This window comes from Rhamphochromis longiceps, linkage group LG22, assembly GCF_057381845.1.
Source record: "Rhamphochromis longiceps isolate RC_006_pf linkage group LG22, R_longiceps_female_GT1.1, whole genome shotgun sequence".
Taxonomy (NCBI): Eukaryota; Metazoa; Chordata; class Actinopteri; order Cichliformes; family Cichlidae; genus Rhamphochromis; species Rhamphochromis longiceps.
In genome coordinates, this window is record NC_140577.1 from 16,382,367 (window position 1) to 16,405,902 (window position 23,536).

General features: G+C 42.4%; 1 protein-coding gene across 1 annotated transcript in view; it reads right to left on the bottom strand.

The window, feature by feature from the left end:
* Positions 1 to 1,161: 1,161 nt before the first annotated feature.
* pard6gb (par-6 family cell polarity regulator gamma b) overlaps positions 1,162 to 23,536 on the bottom strand; it is a 34,585-nt gene continuing 12,210 nt past the window's right edge. Inside the window, exon 3 of the mRNA XM_085395924.1 lies at positions 1,162 to 2,743. Coding sequence (XP_085252050.1) covers positions 1,680 to 2,743 — 1,064 coding nt within the window. The 3' untranslated portion in view covers positions 1,162 to 1,679. The remainder of the gene's footprint in view (positions 2,744 to 23,536) is intronic.

A 23,536-nucleotide genomic window follows, 5' to 3' on the forward strand; every position in this document is an offset into this window, starting at 1 on the left:
ATGTCAGCCTCTTTGCTTCACCATCAGCTTTGAGTTGAATGAAAATCTTCTGGCCTTTAGTTTGAAACCAAAACTTATTTTTCCATTTTGTTTAATACAATTCATGCAGTCATCTGTGCTTAACAGCATCTTGTGTCTGTTCAGTACAAAAATACATTTTAAAGTAAATACACTCACTGGCCACTTCATTAGGTACACCTGTACTATTGCTCATTAGCGCAAATATCTATATAAATTGTATATAACATAACTCATATCCATTTTTGCATGTAGATGTGGTCAGTAAACCAGCTGAAGTTCATGCAGAGCATCAGGATGTAGAAGAAAGTTGATTTAAGTAACTTTTAAGTGGCATAGCTGAAATACTTAGATGGGCTGGTCTAAGTATTTCAGAAACTGCTGATATGTTGGGATTTTCCCCAGACAGCCATCTCTAGAGTTTACAGAGAAAACAACCCCCCAAAAATAAATAAAACAATCCAGTGAGTGGCAGTTCTCTGGGTGAAAATGAGTTGTTGTCAGAGGTCAGAGGAGAATGGTCACACTGCTCTAAGTTGTAGTAACAAATCACTTGTTAGAACCACGGTGTGTAGATGATGTTGTTTTCAGAGATGCTCAAGCTGGTGATGTAGCTGTGTGGGGTATATTTTCCTGGCATGCTCTGGGGTCTTTAGTGCAGAGCGACACACAGCCAAAGTGTTGTTGCCAACCATCTCCATCCCTTTATGACCACACTGTACCCACGGCTGCTTCCTGCAGGATAACACACCATGTCAGAATTCAAATCAAACCTCAAACTGGTTTCTTGACCATGACAGTGAGTTCACTGTACTCAAATGGCCTCTATTGTCATCAGCTCTCAATTCTTAAGAATGTGGTGGAATGGGATAATGACATTAGTCGAGAAATCTGTAGCTATGATGTGATGCTATCGGGTCAATATTGACCAAAATATCAGAGGAATGAGCACCTCTGTGAATCAGTGCCATGAATAAGGAGTTAAAACAACAATAAGGTGTGCCTAATGAAGTGACCAGTTGTAGTTTGAAAGCTCTAACAAGCTAAAAAGATAATTATATAAATGCAGAAATGATTGTCTCAATTTAGAAGCCATTAAGTGCATAAGTAGTGGAGCAAACATCACATTTATAGTTTGCATAATTGTGAGACAGAATAATTTATTGAAACAGATACACGGATTTGATCATAAAGCATAAAAGACCTATTAAAAAAACAAAAACACTCTACACAGCATTCATCAGAATATAAGAAATATAGATTTACTCTTTAAAACATCCACATAAACAAACCCCAGTTGGTCCCAGTAAGAAGAATGAAAAGGGTCTTAATAAAAAGTGGTCACTAAGTAAAGACACGAGGCTGTAGGTACATTCAGAACTACGATAGTGGACTCGCCTAAAAACAGTTATTTGTTCTGATGCTTATTACAAAACATACAAATTTTCTCATGTATGATAAAGATGACTTTAAAAAAAACAAACACAAGAAATATGTACACAATGCTCTTTCCTGTTTGCAACTTCCTAACATCAAAGGTTTTGTAAAACCAGACAGAAGTTACAGTTAGTATCTGACAAAACACGCACATGCTCATTATTTAGCTGTTCCAGTTTAGTCTCTGAGCAGTCGGGATGTTTGTGTGTCTGTGTTTGTAAGTATTATAGGGTAATGACAGTGCCGTCCTCCTCCACCCCTCCTCTGGGAAGTGCGAGACTGTTTCGTGGGTCAGTTTTCAGTGAGCTGAGGATTTTGTGCAGGCTGCCGTTGCTGTGGCGGAGGGCTGGGTTGCTGGTATGATGAAGCTGCGCGTGGGGTTGATGGCTGTGAAGGGACTGCTGGTGTGGGTTATGCTGAAGGTTAAGGTCTTTGTGGAACTGGTAGCTAAGACTGCTGTGTTGGTGGTGGTGGGACCCTCCATTTAGACTCTGCTGGGAATGGAATGAAGCAGTGGAGACCACCGATAGTGGTCGTGTGGGAGGGCTCGGAGGGGCCGCCGAGCCTGAGGTGGTGGTCGGATTCTGGTGTTGTGTGCGGGACGCACTGGATGCCAGCGAAGCATTGGACCTCTGAGATGGCCTCTTGATGTTTTTCTCTATGACGACGTCATTATCCTCGTCACTCTCCAGGTCATCCTGATAACCATGCGCCCCAGAAGGTGGCATCCCCCCTATGTTTACATACATGTGACCGGTTGAGCCGTTGCTATCGGACGACTGGCCCGAGCTGCCGGAGATCCTGCTGCTGCGGACAACGTTGTTGCGCTGATTCACTGGTTTGACGGTAACAATCAGGTTGTGGCTGTTGGCGATCATCATATCTGTTACCTGATCCAAGGATTTCCCCGTCACTTCAATGCCGTTCACTTCCAGCACCTCGTCATTAACCGCCAGCAGCCCGGTGCTCTCCGCCAAACCTCCAGGCACCAGCCGAGATATGAAGATGCCAGGTACTTTCTCCAGTCCGTGAGAAGTCACGCGCACGCTGACTCCATCTCGAATGTAAAAGCCCAAAGGTTTGTCTGAACCGTGGCGATACAGGCGGACACGGCGGTGAGATTCAGGCAAGATGTCCACATCAATGATTGAGGAAACGGGTCGGAAGTCCTGTGGCATGCCGATGCGGATGTGAGGACGCTTGCGGTTGACGTCGTTGCGCAGCGCGACCACAGGCTTCTTCTTACGTGTTATGGTGTTGGAGGCAAAGTTGGTATAGTCTATCTCTTCTGCAAAGAAAGAGACGAGACAGAGAAAGAAAAAGATTTAGTGACAAGAAAACCATTTCAAAATGTTTATCTTCCATGTGTTAAACCAAGGCCCCATAGAAAAATAACTATTTGCAAGTATGAATCATGGAAAACTAGTCAAAGAACAAAAATATAAATCTGGAACGGAACAAGATAAAAAGGACTATCAAAACCTCTGTTACAAACCTTTGTGCAAATGATGCACAGATGTAGCTGACCCGAACTGTCCTGGGAAACACCTGCTAATCATTTACACAACTTTTATTCCAGATTTGACACAATATTTTAATTAGAGGAAAGTTATAAACAACACCGGAGTGCTCAGAGGTTTACTCACAAGGTTTCTATGCAAAAGTGCAACTTGAACAGGTCAACTAGATTCAGATGCTGAGAAGCTCTGTGTGTGTGTGTGTGTGTGTGTGTGTGTGTGTGTGTGTGTGTGTGTGTGTGTGTGTGTGTGTGTGTGTAAACTGCTGAGTTTGCTGAGCATTCCAGTGCAGAAAGCTGTGACCCACCCCTCTGCTACCAGGCTGCAGCTACATGGATAACAGGGTTGCATTTCTGCACGCAGATACAAAGTCACATGAGGTACATGTACCATAACCCATACAACTCAGTATCAAATGTTAAAAAAACAAAAACAAAACCCCTCATTGCGCTCTTTATAGCTAATTAGAAAGTGAACCATCTTCCACGACCTCAGTTCACAAGTGACCTCAAAGGACAATGAGACAACACGATGTGGAAAGAATGAGCTGAGGGAAGATTTGTTTGCAAATCTCAGTTAATGCTCGATGTTTCCAACCACAGATTCAGAGCCATCGATGAAACAATGGAGGCCTTCATGGTGGACTTTATTAGTGCTCCCTAGCCTTTTTATAATCTGACAAACCCCACAGGAACAACATCATCCCCCCAACTCTGAAGCAATTCCAATCAACTGTTATTTAACTCCTAATTGTTTATAATGTTAATCATTTGTCATCATGTCAAACTGTCAGAGAGTTTATCAGATATGTTAAAGCTTTGAGCAGTTACAGTTTTAACTACACAAAGTCTCTAGGAATTACTTTTAGCCATTTCAGTCATTATTGAACTTTGATCAATTTTCATTTGTAATTTAATAACTGCTCTGAACATCATTTTAAATAGCAATTTTACCCAGTCACCCCTTACCTTTTGTTCTGTCTGCATTTATTAATTACTTTTAATTAACTTCTCAGGCCAAATTTGTTCAGGTTCACTCATCTTTTCAATTAAAATTGTGCTACAGAAAAAACACCTCTTCTGGTACTTTTTCCCTGGTTGGAAATCAGTGGCTTGGATCACCCTGTCAGTGAATGACTGACATTTAAAAAAAAGAAAAAAAAAAAAAAAAGTAATCACTGCTGAGCATTAAACAAACAACAGCAACAAACCTTTTTTTTTTTTTTTTTTTTAAAAAAGGGATGAATGTGTATTTACAGTTTCACATTGACTCACATATGATTACACATATGTTCACTGAGTTGTATTTCTGACAAAGATGCAAATAAGAGGAGGAGAGGAAAAAAAAAATAGCTCTCTAATCTTCTCTTCTCAGGCAGGCAGGAAATCTGGACACAGTAAACCGTGATGTGACAGGAAGCGAAGGTCCCCAGACAGGAGAATCAGCTCCAGTACTTCCATTACTATGACTCATGTTTGCCCGACTGTTAGGGACACTTTAAGAAGAAAAAAAAAAAAATGAAATTGTGTGTTTGACTGTGCACTGATGGTTCAGCACACAGTATTTGTTGGGCCTTTATTCAAACACTGAAATAAATTTCAATTCTGAGCCAGCTCCAGCCTCAGGACCTTTGCCATACACCTCCATATGGAGTGCCGACTCATCATCATTGTATGTTCTCCCTCTACAACTTCTGTGTGCAGACTGATGACTAAGCAATATATTCAATTTTTGCCAAAATCCATCCTCTTGGCATGCATCTTGGCAACGAATCTGGGAAGTTTTCCAGGCGGGTTAAGTCATGTTTTGAATACACTTACCTACAGCCCAACCTTAACAACAAAATACCTGCCAGCTCTGTGGTGGCAGCTAAGTCGCGAACCTCGACTGTGTGCATGCATCAGTTTTGATTGGCTCTGTGGGGTCAGAGGGTGGGACAACTGCAATTTTTTGTTTTTAGAGAATTAATTTTTTTGGGAGAATTAACTTTAAAGTTAAACATCGGCAGGTTAACATAGCTCTACAATTTCTATTCAGAATACTTTGAGTGTCATATCTCTTTCTGATAATGTCTGTATGATGGACATGAAAAGTAGAGAAAAGAATATAATTGTTGTGAAACGCAACGTGTGCTCAGGGTCTTAATGCTGTCAGGTGAACAGAAGCAGCTCCCATGAAATCGGCAGTGCTGTCGACCGTAGAAATCACAGGGAAACACAATGAAAACAAGGCAAAAATAGAAATGATAAATGTGCAAACTATAAGACTGACATCTCCTGGCTCAGCATGAAATAATGTTGTCAAGTCCTCAAAGACTCAAGCCAAGCTGCTGTGCCAGAAGTGCCCGATAAGGAAGAATAAATTGCTTTGTAAAAATGCATTTTTTAGCAGAGACAGTCTGAATATAATCAAACTTGGTGCTTGGTATTCTAAAATGTATTGTGCATGTTGCAGCAGAAGCTGATTTGATTGAAACCAGACGAGGCATTCGCTGTAGCGCGGGAATTTCTACCACAAGTGAAAGTCTGTCTGATGGGAACCATGTTGGGTGGGATTGCAGCTAGAATGTCATTACAGGTTTTCGGAGCAACACCCTCCTTCCACACCCTCACCTCAGTCTGAAGCAATGCCACGCCACATCATCGCGGTATATGGGGCAACAGATGATTTCCCCCCCCCCCAACTGAAAAGTCTGTAGTTTGTATGCAATGGCTCACAGCTGTTCTGCAAAACCCCAAAGAAGCATATATTTCTGTAATTTGCTTTAAGGGACTTGCATATTTACAACAGACTACAGTGGTGTGCTGATATACCCAAAGGGGAAGAGCTGAAGAGGAAAGACTAGTTAAGCTGTTTGGGGTTGTGTTTGCATTTAAGGGGAAAAAAAAAAAAAAGAAAAAGAAAAAAAAAAAGGGGGGGTCACTGTATAAAATCTGCCCCAAATTATCTTCTTTATTTCCAATACTATGATTTCCCTCCATCTTATTTATAAAAACAAAACCAAGACAACAACGATGACAACAACAAAAACGACTTGTGACACAATCAAAATGTATGCAGACGGCTGTTTACCTCTCTAAAAAGAAAGCCTCAAACTCCATACACCTCAGCAGGCAAGTACCAAACACTAAGTAATACCACATAGTTTGATGAAAGAATGAGAGCCAAGAGAGCCACGACAAAAGGTATTAAATAACAACGACAAACAGCCAGAGGCAACGCTGTGAGTTGCAACACACTTCACGGGAAAGCCTGAAGTCATATTATATTTAGGAAAACAAAAAAAAAGTCCTTATAAAAACCTGTTTCTCAAGAAAATAATCAGTAGATAAACTGATGATGGATCATATCTAGCTAGTTAGGTGATATGTAGCCAATCAAATTGAGATGTTGAGTAGAAGAAGAAAACAACAGTGGCCACAAAACTTAGTTCATGTCTGTCTGCTGGACTGGGGTAATATATTAATCAAATTAAAAAGCACCTTTCCACTGCAAAAGCTCAACACCTAGTGTCTGCTGCCTGTTGAAAACCCCTCTACATAAGCACAGACATTGTATGCCTTCTTGGTAAACTCACATGTGTTTCTTTAGGGTTTAATAAAGCAGGAAAACTCTCTCTTACTTGAACGTTTGCATGAAAAAGAAGATGTTTCTAAACTAAATCTTATTAAAAAGGTCAACTACTTGGAAAAGAACCGAGTAAGGATGAACCATCAGTGTCATAGCCCTGCCAAGTGTGGGAGACGCAGACAAACCCAAAGTGAGCATGTTCCAGCTGATAACACGATGGTTAACATAACAACTCCTGACAAACCTAATCCCTGCAGCACGATGAAGCATGATGGGTAAGCTGATGTGAACCCGCTGATCAAAGAATGCCGGGTCAATGCTGAGTGTTTGCAGGTTCGCCCTAATAATTAAAAGCCCGTGAGAAGACTAAATGTTGATCACAGTATGGAATAGAAAATGAGTCAAATTTAGGAACACTTATATGCATGCACACTCGCTAGTAACAGCTGTTTGTACTGTTACTTTGCCCAGAAATACTAGAGAACTCAAGCCAAGCCAAACCAGAGGAGTGAGGTTGAATGCTGACAGATGGAAAAAAAACAAATGAAAACAAAAACAAAAATAACGTTTAACAGTTGAGGTGTGAAGTATCAGCAAAGGTAATACGGGAGCTCTGATTCCTTTGAGAGGAATTCAGTGTTGCAATGCTTAAATCAACATGTGAAAGGGAGTTTTATTTAGCAATACTGGCTCCAAATGCACCACGATGCCAGAACACCACCTTATGTGGCTCCGACTGCTTTGAGGTCAGAGGTGAAAAGGAGTCTACATTCTGCTCTCTGTTGATGTGTGTGCCTGCCACTCCAAGAATGTGGTGGTTAGTCGGCGATATCTCCGATCAGGTTGAACTCCTGCATTACGTCAAGACAAGACACAGCAAGTGCCTATTTTAAACCTGACTATCATTTTTTTTGGCTAATGAGCGCCTTTGCTGACATATATATTTTTCTGTTTGTTTTACCCACAGTTTTTAATGAATCCTTGAAAGGCTGGTTAGCAAATGAGTTTCTGCCTGGTTCTCAGCTGCTATTAAATGCCCCATACTGTTCACACCTTACAAAGCCAAAGGGGGAAAAACTGGAAAAATAGCCTCTGATCCACTCAAGCCCACCTCTAGTTAACCAAAACTGTGAAAAGAAGGCGTTTTCAAGTCCTACTGCTTTTCCAGCCTTTCCCATAAAAAGCAGGAATCTAAAAAGTTTTACGACCCAGCCATTAGGACCTCACTGCACACTTGTTCCTGGCAGGTCTTCTGACATTCCCACTGACTCAAAACAACTTCAGAGGGGCAAAGTAGATGGAAATGAAACACAGCAAGAGTGCACTTCCATTTTGAGGCTGTGCTTTAAGCCCTCTCTGTCAGCTTTGGTAATTTCATGTTTGATACAACATAGCTAACACGCATGATTTAACGGAGGGAAATAAAATCGCAGGGAATTGGACCTGGGTGTGTTTGCTTGTATAAGCTACTCTGTCTAACATCATCAGTCCAGCACACTGTCACATACAAAGTGTTAGGGGTCACCTTCAAGATGTGTGAGTAGTATGTTAAAAGCTTTGCTTGCACCTGTGCAGGAAAAGAGTGCAACCACAGAGAAAAACAAAGTACCTGCTGGAACCAGAGCCTGAACTGATAAGGTCAGTTATTAGTGCGTCTTGTACCATCATGTGAGTGTACATAGGAGTTAAACACTGCTGCAAATACGGTGTAAGACACTAATCAAACAGTGTTAGTTCAGGTATGCCAAAGGGCAACCCCAGAAGATAAGCTAATGTCAATGCCAGATGATACCAGGCATTTGACTGGCTAATCTCACGTGCATGCTAGTCTTGATTGAGCTTCATTTCCTCACCATTTAAAAGCTGTTTTTTGGAAGAATTAAATGCAATCAGTGATATTAAGCTTTATGGTTTTATCACTGCAAAAAGAGTTGTCATAATGTGGGAGTGGGTCGAGGCATCTGCACACACAGCTGGTTAACAGCTTTAGCAGTGGTCTCCACAGTGGTGTGAGCCCAGATACAACCAAGACACAAACAGCCAAGCTGAGGAACTTCAAAAACAACCACGAGGCCAATCTAAACAAAAAGCACTAGTTTGCAGTTTTGGTACTTAAGTAAAGCACTCGTTTTCTCTTCGCCATCATATCCAACACCTCCCAGGCTACTGCTATTGGTAAATAAATAAATAAAAATTTTAAAAATGTCAACCTAAAAGGGTAATTAATAGTTGAACTTTGTGTTTCTGCAGTTATTGCAGGTATAAACGGACCACTTTCATATTTTCACAGCTATGCTTTCTTGTGAGGAGTTATGGGAAAAGATCACACCATTTCTGGTCGGCAGCATTTGGCTGCCTCTTATTTACTACACATGATTGCAATCTTTTCATCAGAGCTTCTGCAAGGACGCCAAAACGTCCTTGCGTCCAAAACGTAAAACTTTATCTCATAATTTCAGCATTATCTCATAATGCTGAAAAGTTCCGACTTCCCAGCTCATTTAAAAAAAAAAAGAAAAAAAAGAAAAGAAAAAAAGTGTTGGATATGGAGAATTTTCACAGGACATGGCATTTTATCAGCTCACTGCAGCAGCAGCCTATAAGCATCAGTCTGCTGGTCTATCCGGCTACAGTACAGCTATGCATGTGACATTCCTGTGCCCCAACAACCCTTCCAGGCCCCACCAGGGTCTTCGTCCAAGCGTGACAAAGTGCTTAGTGACAGCAGAGACTAATCACTGGAGAGGGAGAGACGAGGCATATAGAGAGAACAGTGAATAGGGCTTGACCCTGCTGCCTTTTGCATTAGGTCACTGGATGCTGTGGCAGTGGGCTCCATTCCTGAGCCCCACAGACAGACACACACAGACATACAGCTGGGAGCTCCTCACTTTCACAACCACCAGGAACATGGCATGATGCAGGAAAGGATGAAACCTCACATGACAGAGCAGAGCCTCGCAGGACAAAACCAGACAGCTCAGTACAATGCAGGACAGTGAAGCCTATGCGTCCTACTGAAAACATTTCCCCACTTTACCCGCATTTACATTTTTTTTGTCCCGTTTGCATTAGAAAAGACGAGATTTAATGAAATGCAGAGCATTCTGTGTTGCTTTCTCCTTGTGCGTGGGATTGCAAATAGCTGGTTTTCATGACTATCCGTTGTGGTTTCACACAACGCTTCCAAATACAGCAGAATGAGCTGAGCAGCAAATTTCTACGTCTCTTTCCCATGTCAAAAAAAGGAAAAAAAAAAAAAAAAAAAGGCAAGAAAAACTCAGAATGCAGCGTGCAGTATCTTTTAAATGAGAGGTTAGGTTTTCATCTTTGTCTCAGTATCAAATGGAGGAACCAAAACAATCCGTCTTCTTGGACGTGTCCGGGCCTCCCTTTTGGAGATGGCTGAGAAGTCCCTCTTTGTGTTTAGGAGCAGACTACTGCCAAGATTTTTCCAACTAACACTAACATGGAAAAGGAATCCAGACTGAATAAAGACATTTTTAAACATGCAAACATATTTCACATTCTTGCAGGGGTGGATGAGGCAGAGCCCGAGTGGAAATTTGGAGAAGCTCGATAAATGTGCGTGGTTATAACAGACAGCTGCACTGAGGGTTAGGGTAGGAGCTAACTGGAAGTTTCAGTGATTTTGTGAATGCACAGACCATATTAAGGTTTACCGTATTTCCATGACATTCAGTGTTTCCAACAGAATGTGATTATATTTACGGCAGTAAAGGGGAGGGGATCTATAAGTGGACTCACACTGTAACATTTGTATATTAGAGCAATAAGCAGCTAAATCAGAGTTATCACTGAGCCTTGAGGTTCGACCAGCTCCACCGTCTCGGATGGCAGTTAGCAACAGTGGTACTACATTCTCCCACATGAACCAGTTCTTCACCTGCTGCAGATTCTGGTTTAATGACACCTTCAGATGTCCACAGCAGAATGAAGACTACAGTCACCAAATGCAATCCAAGACAGTGGCATCAAAGTCGGTCACGGCAAGTGGTAAAGAAACATGAGACAGGAAGGCCAAAAAAGGTAGCTGGTTGTCAGCTAGGGAAACTTTCAAAATAAGAGTGTGGAGATAGAAAACAAATGGCATTGTTGCAACTGATAAAAGGCGGGGGAAAGAAGCTAGAGCATGAATGGGTGTCTTTATGTTGTCCCTGTGACAGAGAAGTGACGTGTCCAAGGTGTCTCTTGCCCTATGACATCTGGGAAAAGCTCCAGCCCCACTGTGACTAGGGATGGGTACCGGTTCTGACATAAACAGTAGTAACCAGACCGAAAAGCAGCGCACATGTCAGTGCTTTATTTCGGTGCTTTTTTTTTTTTCTTGAGCTGTCATACAGTTTGGATTGTAGCCAATCATTTTACCTTTCCAAGGATAGTAGGCGGGCCCAGGTACGTACGTTCTTTTAGAGCAGAGCTACAGATTAAAAACGCACACGGCGAAGCGGTCAAAAGTCTGGCTGTACTTCACAGAGAAAGATGCAAACTCAGCAGCCTGCAACAAGTGCTTTAAGGTGATACTGTGCAAAGGAGGTAACACCTCGAATCTGATGAAACACCTGGCGACGCATAGCGTTTTTTTCAAAAGCCGAGAAATGCACCGTATTTGATAGCTTGCTGCAAGACCTCACACCGAGCACATCTACTGCGGGTGTGTTATCGGACCCGGAGTTAGCAACATCCCCCCCCAAAGAACCCGAAGAGTAGAGTCCTGGCCCCTAGCCCTGCCAGTGTAGCAGAAATGATGACGGATGATGATGATGATGATGGCAGCAGCAGCCATTCTTCTCTGAGTGAGTAGCTTAATGTTGTTCGTTGAGTAGGCTAACCACATTATTAAATTAATGCACATAAGGAGGTGAACTAGCAAACACCATCGTAGTTACATGCGGCTGTCTTCTTGTTTGATAGAGTGATACCATATATGCCCTATAGCTGCCAAAAAAAAAAAAAAAAAAGAACACAACAGCAGCTAAACATGAGAGGTTGTAGGACAAAGTTTGTGTTTTCCATTGTTTAAGCACTGGTTCCAACCAAAGGAGGTATGTTGTATCAACAGAAAAGGCTAACTTTGTTATCATTTTGCAGAAAAAAAAAAAGACTTCTAAAAATAAAAACGTAAGAGGTTTTTGGACAAAGTGTTCTCCATTCTTTAAGCACCGGCACCATTTCAAAAGTACCGGTTTGGCACTTGTATTGCATAAAACCTAAACGATATCCATCCCCAACTGTGACCCCAAAATGGATCAGCAGAAGAAAATGGATTACAGGATCGGTGGAATTTAATACATCAAAGCTAACTGCAGTTGCAACTAGTCACTTAATTATTAGTTAAACTGTTTAACATTGTAAAATCTCACTGTGCTTTTTATGCACATACAGGCAATTCGACAGTGAAGCATTTCTTAATTTTTGCAGTCCTACTTTCACTCAAACAAGTTCATCCACAAGTGACAGAGAGGATACGGATATATCCAAACATAAATACACTTCAATGTGAACTCCTTCAACCTGCTAATTCCACAAAGATGGTAGCAAACCACAGCTTAGAGCCACGACTGTCATGGAGATTGCTTAACACTTCAAAGACCTACAATCCTTTGTTTAGTCTGCATTCATATTCTCTGCATGCTTCAGGTAGATAATAAAAAAAATAAAAATAAAAATTATGGGATAACATAAAAACAAGGGACAGTCAGTTTAGAAATATAAACCGTTAGCTTCAGGGAAACAGCAGTCTTAGCTTGTGCCAAATACAGATTTTGGGTGCACACTCTGCACGCACCGCGTTCACACCGGCTTCACTCATTCAGCTAACAGTTTCTGCAGCACACAGAGGCCGGGCTGCACATCTGGGACAAGTTAAATGGAGCTGCTTTGTCTGCTCCACTCTGGCTTGGCTCGTCTGCGTGGTGGGGTGTGGAGAGAGTCACAGGTTTGAGATTCGCTGCAGGTATCGCCCACCCCCATCACGCCCCCTCTGACCTCACAAACCACCAGAAACTTTACGTATGTGGGTGTCGGGCCAAGTCAGAAGGGAAGATGCAAGTTAAGGGAAAATAGGAGTGCATTTAATGGAAAAGGGAGTGTGTGCACGCGTACTTTAAGAGATTAATCTGTGTTTATGTGTAGGAGGGGGGGTGGTGGCTGACAAGGCACAGAGGAGGGGAGAGTGAAACATCAAAGAGGGAGGAGTGTGGCGAAGTAGACAGGTCCTGCATTCCTTCAACTTTTCAAAAAGGAACAATGTACACTCCATCAAGTGTTCCCACTTACAAAATGCCTTCGGGGGTGGGTGGTGGGGTGGGGGTGGGATTCATCAAGTTTCCTTCCCTTCATCTTTCTCTTGAACATAACCAACTACTGCTTCTGCTTTTAATCCTGCTGCCTCTCTGCTGACCATATGCATGCTTCCAACCCCAAAAAACACATGCTGTTGATTTAAGCTCCCAAAAGCCTCCGCTGCCATATGGCCGAAGGTAAACGCTCTACTTTCACTGCTTACTGACCACATGAAGATATAAACACCCTTATACATCACCAAAGTTCATGTACATCTTACACTCTTTACATCACAGAGATGCACTGAGACAAAATCCAGGTACAGACTGCTTTTATTTAAAAAGACAACGAGACGACACTCAGCGCCGGCGCATGATCGCTCGCACGTCTCATAACCATACAACAAGTAATATATTTTACAGGCATTCTGGCAAAGAACGGATGCGGGGAAATAGATTCTGGCAGCGTCCGGGTCACAGCAGCAGACCTGGACTTGAGTACATGCCATCTGTCTGGACTTCTGTTAGTATGAGACATGCGAGTGATTAAGTGGGTGTGTTTGGAAGGACGGGAAAGACTTAAGAGGAATGCCTCCAAAAGCTTTCAAATATGAGGAAACAGAAGATATTGTTTCTTAATAGAGCCATCTTTGTGCGTCTCTTCAAGACAATACAAAAAGACATTCTTAAGGAATACTCGGAAGACATAGGGCGAAGAAAATAGCTGCAGTCTAACCTTTTGATTCCACTCCCACCCTCGAACACGAGCTTATCGGCCTCTTCAACCATCAAATAATATTTAATGAGCCCCAGGCTGAAAAGATTGGGACTCTGGATTAGCTTCACATTGTTTAATGGAGAGAACAATGTTTACGAGTCCTGTGCGCATATTATTCACGTGCGCTCATTTCAGGAGTGAGAAAAAGGGAACACGGTCCATTTGCAGCAGCTTGTTGAGATGGTTTTATGCTTTATGCTGAAAGCATTGATCATGAAGTTTAATAGGAGCAAACAAGTCAAATGAATTGCCAGAGGGGGGGGAAAAAAAAAAAAAAAAAAAAAAAAAAAAAAAAGGTTTTAGATTTTATTATAAGAATAATAAAAACTAAAAACGCGTAAACGGAAAACAGTGGCTGCTGTTCAGTTGGATGCATCATTCTCTATACTGAACAAACACGGGAACATTACACTGTGCCCTTCAACCATGTATCAGTACTACTGATCAGAGATCATCCCTGGTCCAAAATGGTAGGCCTGATCTAAAGATGGAATTGGAATCCAAATAAGTAAATCCATGATAGCAGAAATGTAGCACTTGGTAGCAGTAGTACTGACATAAGCAGATATTGATGATGGCAGAATGTTTATTCAAATGTTAACATTAGTATGGCTTCAAGTAGCCTACCAATCACCCCACAAGCTATAATGCTAGTTGCATTATATTAGCTCAAGCATTTATTCTTGTTTACCAGCTGCAAACATTTTAGCCTATGGAAAAAAAAAAAAAAAAAAAATGTGGCTTTTCCAGCAATTTCAAACGAAATCATATTATTTTGGAATAACATGAGGATGAAAACAGTTTGGATGGTGATAGAATGAATGATCTGGATGATGGTCTTTTATGTGGTTTGCAAAAACTGGAGGTATTTACTCCCTTGGTCTGAAAAGTATGATGGCACCTTTTGTAATTGAGGACGTTGAATTAATCGTCATTGTGATTAGAGGTCATACTGCCCTACGCCGCACTAGTTGCTTGTAGTTTTTCCCTGTGCTTTTTCCATGAACAGAGGCTGCTTAGCGCTTTGTGCATGGCTTCTTTAGCCACAGCAGTGACAGCACAGATTAGAAGTTTCACTATTTTTTTTACCCATTACACTCACTGCTGCCATCTTGGATGTTAATTCTGAGTTGGTAAGACTGCTCAGATTCTCCGAGTTGGAAATCTGAGTTGAAGGAGCATTTCAGTTTCAAAATCTGACTTAATCTCCAACGTACCAGTACACTGGCTAATGTACCAAAACAGAACAAGTACTACTGCGCTGTCAGAATTTTGGCATCAAGTATCAACACACATAGACTTCCTGTCCCTTTAACTGTATTCTTATTTCCCCTCAACTTGCACCGCTGCTTGCGACTTAGCACGATACCAACATGGTTTGTTTAATTGTATCCAAATAATCAACCTATAAGCAAAATAATAAACATAAATTCCAAGCTATAACCCTTTCAGTTTAACAGAACTCTTTTACAGAGGCTACTTCATGATACAATCTGTGTGATCTCAAACACCACGAATGAACTCTTGAAGACCTCTTCTGCCGTTTTCATGACCTTCTGCTTCATCCTTCCCAACCTTTTAAACCTAATCTTTTATCAGCTGCAGGTGACAGACGACAGGCAGACTAGGAGGATTATGGTCTCTCTGGAGCTCACATGCAGATACACAAACATTCTGCAGACAGGCCAGGACACACCGGAGGTTGTGACAATCAAGGCGGGCAGGTAAGGAAGTAAGTGCACAAACAGGCATGTGAAAAATTTAGAACAGCTCTTGTGTAAACAGCTGAGGACAAGTCGTCGTATTGCCTGCGCACCAGTTTTGTTTCTGTAAACGGACGGCTCAGGGGAAACACACAAAGAGAAACCGAGGAAGGGCGATTCTGCCTCTCTTCAAATAAGACTTCGTGCTGAGAGGGTCTTACATCAACTCACAGGAAAAGGGAGCCTTTGTTTTGAAGTTGCCTCTGGAGACGTTCATCTCCCGTACTTCATGGTAGAAAAAAAAAAATAATTTTTTTTAAAAAAGGAAAGAAAGAAAGAAGGCCAAAGAAAATATTGCGTTGGACAGCAAATGAGATCTTTTCATTCTTATCCAAGCAGACGAGTATGCAGCAATCACGTCCAGTCAACTGTGCTTATTTTGTCTAAAATTAAGCGATAGCTGAAGCAGAACTTTGACTACTTGTCCACATTCGATGTAGCCGGACGGCTTCAGTCTTAAGCCTCAGCGTGAGATTTGCACTGCTACGTACTCAACCATTCCCTTAATGTGAGCAAACACATTGAGCTCTAGTGAGTCATGAAAAAGGGGTCAGTCAGCCTCCAAGTGAGTGCCCCACCACCACCACAATTGCTATGGAGTGCGATTGGGAAAATGGTCTGCAAGCTTGGACAGGCCCCCTTCTTCCATCTTCTTGAAAGATAGCACCTGAAACATCAACTCTTACACAACCACACAGCATAACAGAAAACTTCCTGTGCACAGTGACACATATCCTTGGTTTTTCCTGCCCCTGCTTTGCTCCACTGATTTCATTTGCAGTTTACTTCATCTCGCAGCTAGCTACAGCTAAAACAGTCAGTACTCTCCTCTGCGCTCTTCCCTCTCTCTCACACACCATGTCAAAACTGTCTGTGGGAGTATTTCCACATGAGCTGTCAGTAACCATTGTTTCAGGGAGTCTCTAGGACACAACTCGTACCAGGACAAGAGTCAGGGCTCATTCCTCCCCTCCTCCATTCTTTTCCTTCCTCTCCCGTCCTGAACTGCTGAGTTGGCCTGATTCAACCACCGACTCGTGGCCCACATGTTTAGAGAACGGGGGATGGTGGTTGGGAGAAGTGGGCAGCGTCTTCTCACGGTGTGTGTTTTTGTTCTGCTCATAAGATCAAATGAAGAGGAGGGCTTTTTCCTAAAACCTTTGTGGGAATTTATTGGTGTTTGGGTGCTGACTGCATCCCCAAATGGGCTCAAAAAGTAAACCACGTTTATGAGACTTCAAGTTTGTCCTTTGCAAGATTATATTAAAAGATGCACAAGTGCCATTTGAGAACCTCTCACATCCTGTGTGACAAATACACAGCTGCTAAAAAAAGTGTTGCATCCACTATAACTTAAATATTGCTAAAGCTCCCTCTGTTAAATCATGGACAGGCCTTAGCTAAGACACCTTGATTAGAGGTTAATTGGGGTTTACTTTGATGCACGTTGCAGGGGCCACTGTCAGGCTCTGGTGATTTGTGATGGCCAATCATAAAAGGCTTCAAGCACAATTGTAGCCAATCAAATCGTGACTTTGAATGTTATGGCTGAATAACAGCCAGAGTCGCAGGGGCATGACAGCTTGTCTCATTGTTATAGCCTCATGACCTATATAAGACAATGTACTGTATTTTAACTACCTAAAAATCGCACACACGCTCACATACCCCTTTAACAACCAGATGTGAGTAAAATATAAGTAATATATGATATAAGATAGAAATAAATTATACAAAAAAAATATCAATTATAGAATCTGTTGGGGCTAAACAACAAACAAGAGTGTTTTCCCTCACCAGGGACAACAAAAAAGGTTCAAACTCAGAAATCCAGCCCCCCCTTTTCCACTTAAAACAAACAACGAAATGGCCTCTTAATTCATCAGTGTGGCGTGGCCACATGGGAATACAAGAAAAGTACACAACCCTAAAGAAACACTGCACTCCCTCTCAGCGGAACCAGCTCCAACCACTGTAAGCGTAGAGAGGAAAAACAAAACTACACAACACATGAAATGTGCTGTGACACAAAAATGACTACAGGCGTGATCTTTACAGTGTGCATAAGACACACTGGTGACTGTGTGCATGTTAAGTGTGTGCATGCTCTGTTAGCTTCACATTTACTGACACCACTGTTAGTGAGGTTCAATAACCAAACACCAGAAACTTACAAAAATAATAAACAGGGACCCCTCAGTCCTCCCATATGTTTGGTGGATTTAGCGCTGTATGATTTTGGCCTCGGGGACCTCACCAGGGTCATCAAATTAGGAAAATAAAGTTACTTTGCTCCACAGTTGGATCTGAAAGACGAGTCTACATGTTTAGTGCATCTGCAAGATACCTATAAATTTTATAGCGAGGTGTTAAGTGCAGTCTACTTGTTTATCACATTCATGTTAGCCATGCTACTACTGGTCACCACAGAACCGTTTCTGTAGCCAGGACACAGCTAACTTGGAGTTAGCTGAGCGACTCTGCCCGTGGGGAGTGTGTTTCTGTGGCTGAGCTCTCGAGAAGCATAGTCAGTCCCTCCCTTTGTAATTATGGACTCCCAAAATAACTCTTTGCAGAGGCTAAACTAGGTTGATGTTGTGCTAGCTAGCAAACACTTCTTATAGCTCAAGATGTCACGAAGCCTTGAAATGCGCAGTAGCTTTAACTTTAATGTTCAAATTTGAAATGAATCCAAAAGCTTTTCACCAGGTGCAGAAAACAGAACAAATATAAACTACACTGAAGCCACGTCCAGGGTTTTGAGCTGATAATTGCACCGCAGACTGCCGCATACACTTAGAGCCATCTTGCACGCTTTGATGATGGGATTTCCTCAAAAAGGACAAATCCTTTGCTCAAGCTTGCAGCTGTGTTCATAACATTCACATGTGTGAATGAGTGTGCGTTTTCCACTGCTGCACACATACACAGCAGCACTCTCAGAGCATGCCTGGCCTTGTCCTTCAGTAGAGCTGTAATTAAGGAGGAACTGCAGCGAGCTGTCTCTGCACCAAACCAGCGACTCCTCCCTTGAAAACCCACTAACACCCACCCAGCGGCCATATTCCCCGCTCTCTCTAACCCCAAATCTTCACCCTCTTCCCTCACGATTCGGTCCAAACTTTGCCTGGGAATTTTCCACTGCATTCTTGTACTTGACCACTCTCGGTCTGTCTCTGTCCTGGCTGAAGGAACTCATCATCATCATCATCATCATCCATCATCTAGGTCTGATCCATTGCTGGAGATAAGGCTGACGGATGTAACTGTTATAGAGGGACTAGTTTGACATTTTGGAGACTACAGATGTTTGCCATCCTGCTCAGAGATCAAACTCAAACCCACATATACTATCTGTCTGTATGGCACACCTGAACCTCCCTTCAACCAGGTGTAGCCGTCAGGAATGGAGGGGAAAAAAGGAAACAAACGAGTACGTGCATGTGTAGGGAAACACAAGTTAAAGCTACTTTGCCAACTGTGACAGACATGTTGACAACTGTAAACCGGTCATGAATGTTTCCCAAACACACACTTCCTTTGCTCCTAATTTGTTGGTATTAAATGTGAAATTTGCCATCACTCACCTCTGTCCGCTTCGTCAACGCCAAACACATCATTAGGTTGGGTACTGAAAGCAGCACGTTTAGGGTACCGACTGAATTACGTTGGCATTTCTGAATACAGAGTCCCACAAAAATCAATCTGTGCTAAATTTAGGTATCAGAGCCAAACCATGCATAGTCACTTCTGTAAGGTGTTGAATGAAAACAAATGCACAGGGCAACTGGCAGCAGCGGGGAGCAGAAAATAAAATAAAATGTAGTACTTTTACTCATTCGAGTGTAGTATCATAGTGTATTTTTCCATATGCTCCCCTCCCCCCCCAAAAAAAGACCAAGATACTATCTGTTCGGTTGGCATGAGTCACAATTGCCTGAAAGAATTTGTATAAGAGTCAGGCTGAAAGCACAAAAACAAAGCTGTTGAAATGATTCTTAAAACAGCTCCCAAACAAACACAAACGGAGAACAGAAACCCACATACAGTTGGGATATTCAAAGTCACACATGTGACAGGATCTCATTCCACTTCCCGGCCATAAACCAGGGGAAAGGACAAGCTCGTTTATGCTCTTTGAAGGTTCATGCTGCTGGTAGTGACTTGGGAAGTTGTTTGTTTGTCTCCGAAGGACCGGCTATGTTCATGACATTCATCACATTTCCAGAGCCCGGCTCTCTAGAGCTTTAAGTGCATGCAGGATGAATTCAATTTCAGAGGCCCTGAGTTTTTCTTAAAAAACAAAAAAAACTGAGTAGACATAACAGACACTCTGTTGAGGTGTGATGGGATTTTTAAATTGAGACCAGCTGTGTATGGAGTTCATTTTCACCCATATGAAGAACTGCAAATCAGCTGTGTCCTCGAGGAAATGTGCCTGTCAGAGAGAGTAAAACATCTGATTGATTTTCCTTTTCAGACAAGTTGACAAAAAGAGCAATGCTGACTCCAGACTTTTCAAAGGCAAAATAAAAAAATCAATTAAAATGCCTGTCGTAAGTGGCAAGCAGATGTTCGGGATGGGTGCCCTGACACAGACGCTCTCCCACAATGTCTGGAAACTTCATCGCGGGAGAGCGGAGGTGCAGTTCAAAGTGAGGTCGTAAACCAAAATGAAAACAGAGACTTAGCAAACACAAACACGAATACAGCTTTGACAAATGCAACAACCCTTGAACGTTTCATTAAAAAAAACCAGGACTTTCCCTCCCAGGTCTTGAGAACACAGCGAAGCGCTGCGTGGTGACTGTCGATCACGTAGGAAAGTATGCATTCGACAATAAGAAGTGCTTTTGTTACGGGTCAAGCGCAAGCCCGGCCTCTGGTGCAGTCATCATAAAATGATGCACTTCCTGACTGGCTGCATGGTTAACATTGTTGTGCTGTCGCTTTAGTGCATTCTCACATGCACATCCATCTCTTTTTTCCTGCCAGCTGAGACGATTTACAGCGTCATGCAAGCTGGTTTGCCGTGGCTCTGTTGTCCACCCATCAGTAATGGCTATTGCCGCTCTGTCCTGATCCTGGCAGGAAGCGGGGATCTTAATCACACTTTAACTATAGCTAGCATTGTCTGAAGACACAGAAAAAGGCCACACACAGGTTTTCTTGTGACACCCACACATACACAAGAACTACACACGGTTTTATGGCACAGACACACCCCCCCCCCCCAGTAGAGGCAAGGCTTCATATTTCTGACAGTGACTGATCCATGAAACCTTTTCCCCATACTGCTGCCCTCTGAATGTCACACAGATGTGACATCAAAGTATCTGTTTAAAGCTTTCAAAAAGCACTAATAAAAAGTCTTTTTGTCCAGTACCGTTGTTAAAATTAAAGCTAAAAAGCTTTTAATCTTTTTCACATTTTCCTAAAAATTGCTAATTTCTGTTGGTTCAGATTGGAAGAAGAGGACAAGTGCCAGACCACAGGATAGAGGTGGACTCGACCTGCCCGGCTGTCTCTCCTTCCTTCCCCCTTTCCTGCATGTTTGTGTCTTACTGTCAGGGCGACTCCCCACTGTCTGCTGTGGTTTTCTCCCCTCTTTGCCCTTGACGACTGAGTCATGTTTAAGCGCCAACATGAAAAGAATGAGGACTGGCTGGAGCTACCTTAAGTAAAATACTTGAACACATACCAAGATGATCAGATACTATAGTTTTGCTGCCATACGTGCAGAAACTGCACTTTTACATCTGTTCTGAGGACAAGAGCAAGCAAAAGAGAGGAGAATTGTAACAAAGAACAAGACAAGGGAAGAAAGAAAAAACAGATTAAATGACAACCACTCTTTCCTCTTTAGAGCCATATGCAGTGTGTCGGGTTGTTATTTCACAGCAGCCCCTTTCACTGAACCTTCATCGCAGAGCCAGGGGCTGCTCTGTGGTGCCAAACACAAAGGGACGAGGTACTTAAGGTTCCAGCACAATAGACGATACTGAAAGTCATTTTTAATGACACCACAAATGGAGTCACAAAAGCACACTAAAGGCCGAGCAATGAGGCAGTGCCTTTGCATGACCAAAATAGATGTGCTGGAATGAGGAAAAAGATGGTTTCGGGCCATCGAGGGAGTTCACTGGAATGAGAGTTATTAATCCACCGAGCGGCATCTGAAATGCAACTGAGCACAGAAGATGAAACTGAAAAAAAGAAAAGAAAGAAAAGCTGCACTGGCAGGAATAAATGCTGAATTATCTACACTAATCAAAACATCCACTCTAATCTGGTGTCTTTAGGGCTAAATCAGCTTAAAGAGGCGTCCTGGAAAACACAGCCAACGCCAATTACTGAGGGGACTCTCTCCCTCTCTTGCCCACATGGATCAAAGGCTGTGAACGGGGACATGTGGACAAAAGTACACACGTGCATGCACGTGTTCTCAGAAGCCCTTTGGCCATGGTGTGAGAGTGGCCAGATGTGCTGACAGGATCTCTGCAGTTGACCAAAACAGCAGCACAGAGCCTGTAAGGATCACTGCACAGGCAGTGGCTCTAAAAATGTAGAAAAGCTACTATAAAGACCCGCATTGAGGAATCTTTACAGTAACTGGTTTGGAACAAGTTACTTTTGGGATGCAATTGAGAACCTCATTTCAGAAAATATACGCAGATGAGGCCCAACATATAGACCTTTTTTTTTTTTTTTTTTTTAAATGCAATGTTCTGCTGGGAAAATGTACCAAACTGGTGCTACAGACCAAGCACGCCATGCTACAGAAAGACTAGCCTTCCCAGAAGGACAATGCCTCATGCAAACTGCAAAAACGTCTCAACAAATACAAGAACGAGACCAAAGTGATGACTCAATGGCCAAACTCCACCAATTGCAGCGAAATAAGCGCACTCCACAGTTCCATCATGTCCCTGGCACCACACAGGACCAGGATAATCCCAGTGCCAGACACCACAGCAGGACCCGCAATGACCTGCGTCTATGCCTCAATGAGGTAGAGCAGTTTTGGCTCAATGAGGGGATCCCACACAAGACTAGCCAGGTGGTTTACGAAAGAAGAAAAGGCTATCAAGGTGATTACTGTATTTACTTTGTTCTTCTATTGTCGTAATCCTGTACTGCTGTACTTGTGTGAAGCACTTTGATGTACCTTGGTCTTTTTAAATGTGCTACAGAAATAAAATTGAAACTGATGTAATGTTCGGTAATAATAAATGAGACTTGAGACAAAAATCACGATAAGAAATTAGTCTCCATGGTAATATTTAAGCATTTGTGTCATCAACACGAAGGTATAAACCACCTTTTAGCACAACAACATTTTTTCCTTCTTACGGTAAATTCTGCCTAATATCTTCTCTTTGATAAGTGTTTCTGTAATTTCACAACGGAAATTTAATAATTTTCTATCACATGAAAAACTGAGGCAGGGTAAGTGAGGAGGGGACGTGTATGCGGGTTGCTGAGTGTGGTTTTAGTTTGAGCAGAGCTCCTGCTCTTTGTCACAGTGACTCCAGAGTGGGAAAGGTCAGGGCTGGTTTGGTTAAGGTCAAACCTGTGGGCCTCACCCATATCACCAACATCCCCATGATTCCCACACTCAGGCTTACTTTGGCTGCAAGTATATGTGGAGGCAATAACAAAATCATCCCTGATTTACTAGGGGGGAATCCCTTCAGTCTTGTTTGGAAAGATCATTTCCTTCTAACTAACTCACCCTGGACCTTTCCATCACATGTTTTCCACTGCTTGGCTTGGCTGGCCTGGTTGCCGTTGTGATGGTCCTCAATATCATTTAGCCACTCCTCCAAAGACGATCTCATCCTGGTGGACGCTCACCCAAACTGTCGTGACAGGTGGACTCGAATGTAGTCTGTTTGTTCTGCAGACTGAAAAAGCAGCCGAATAGCTCGCCCAGTTATTCATTAAGTACTTCACAATTAAAATATCTGCAGAACATGTGTGCCTCTTTTATGTGTGCAACCCTATCTGCCTCAAATAGAAGTGAAATTAGTAGCAAACACTGCATGGTGTGTGCACCAGATACCACAAAACACATTGTTGTGACAAAGACTCCTCCTTTGATTCATCTGTGATTCATTTCAAAAGTCTTATTCTGGGATGAAAGAA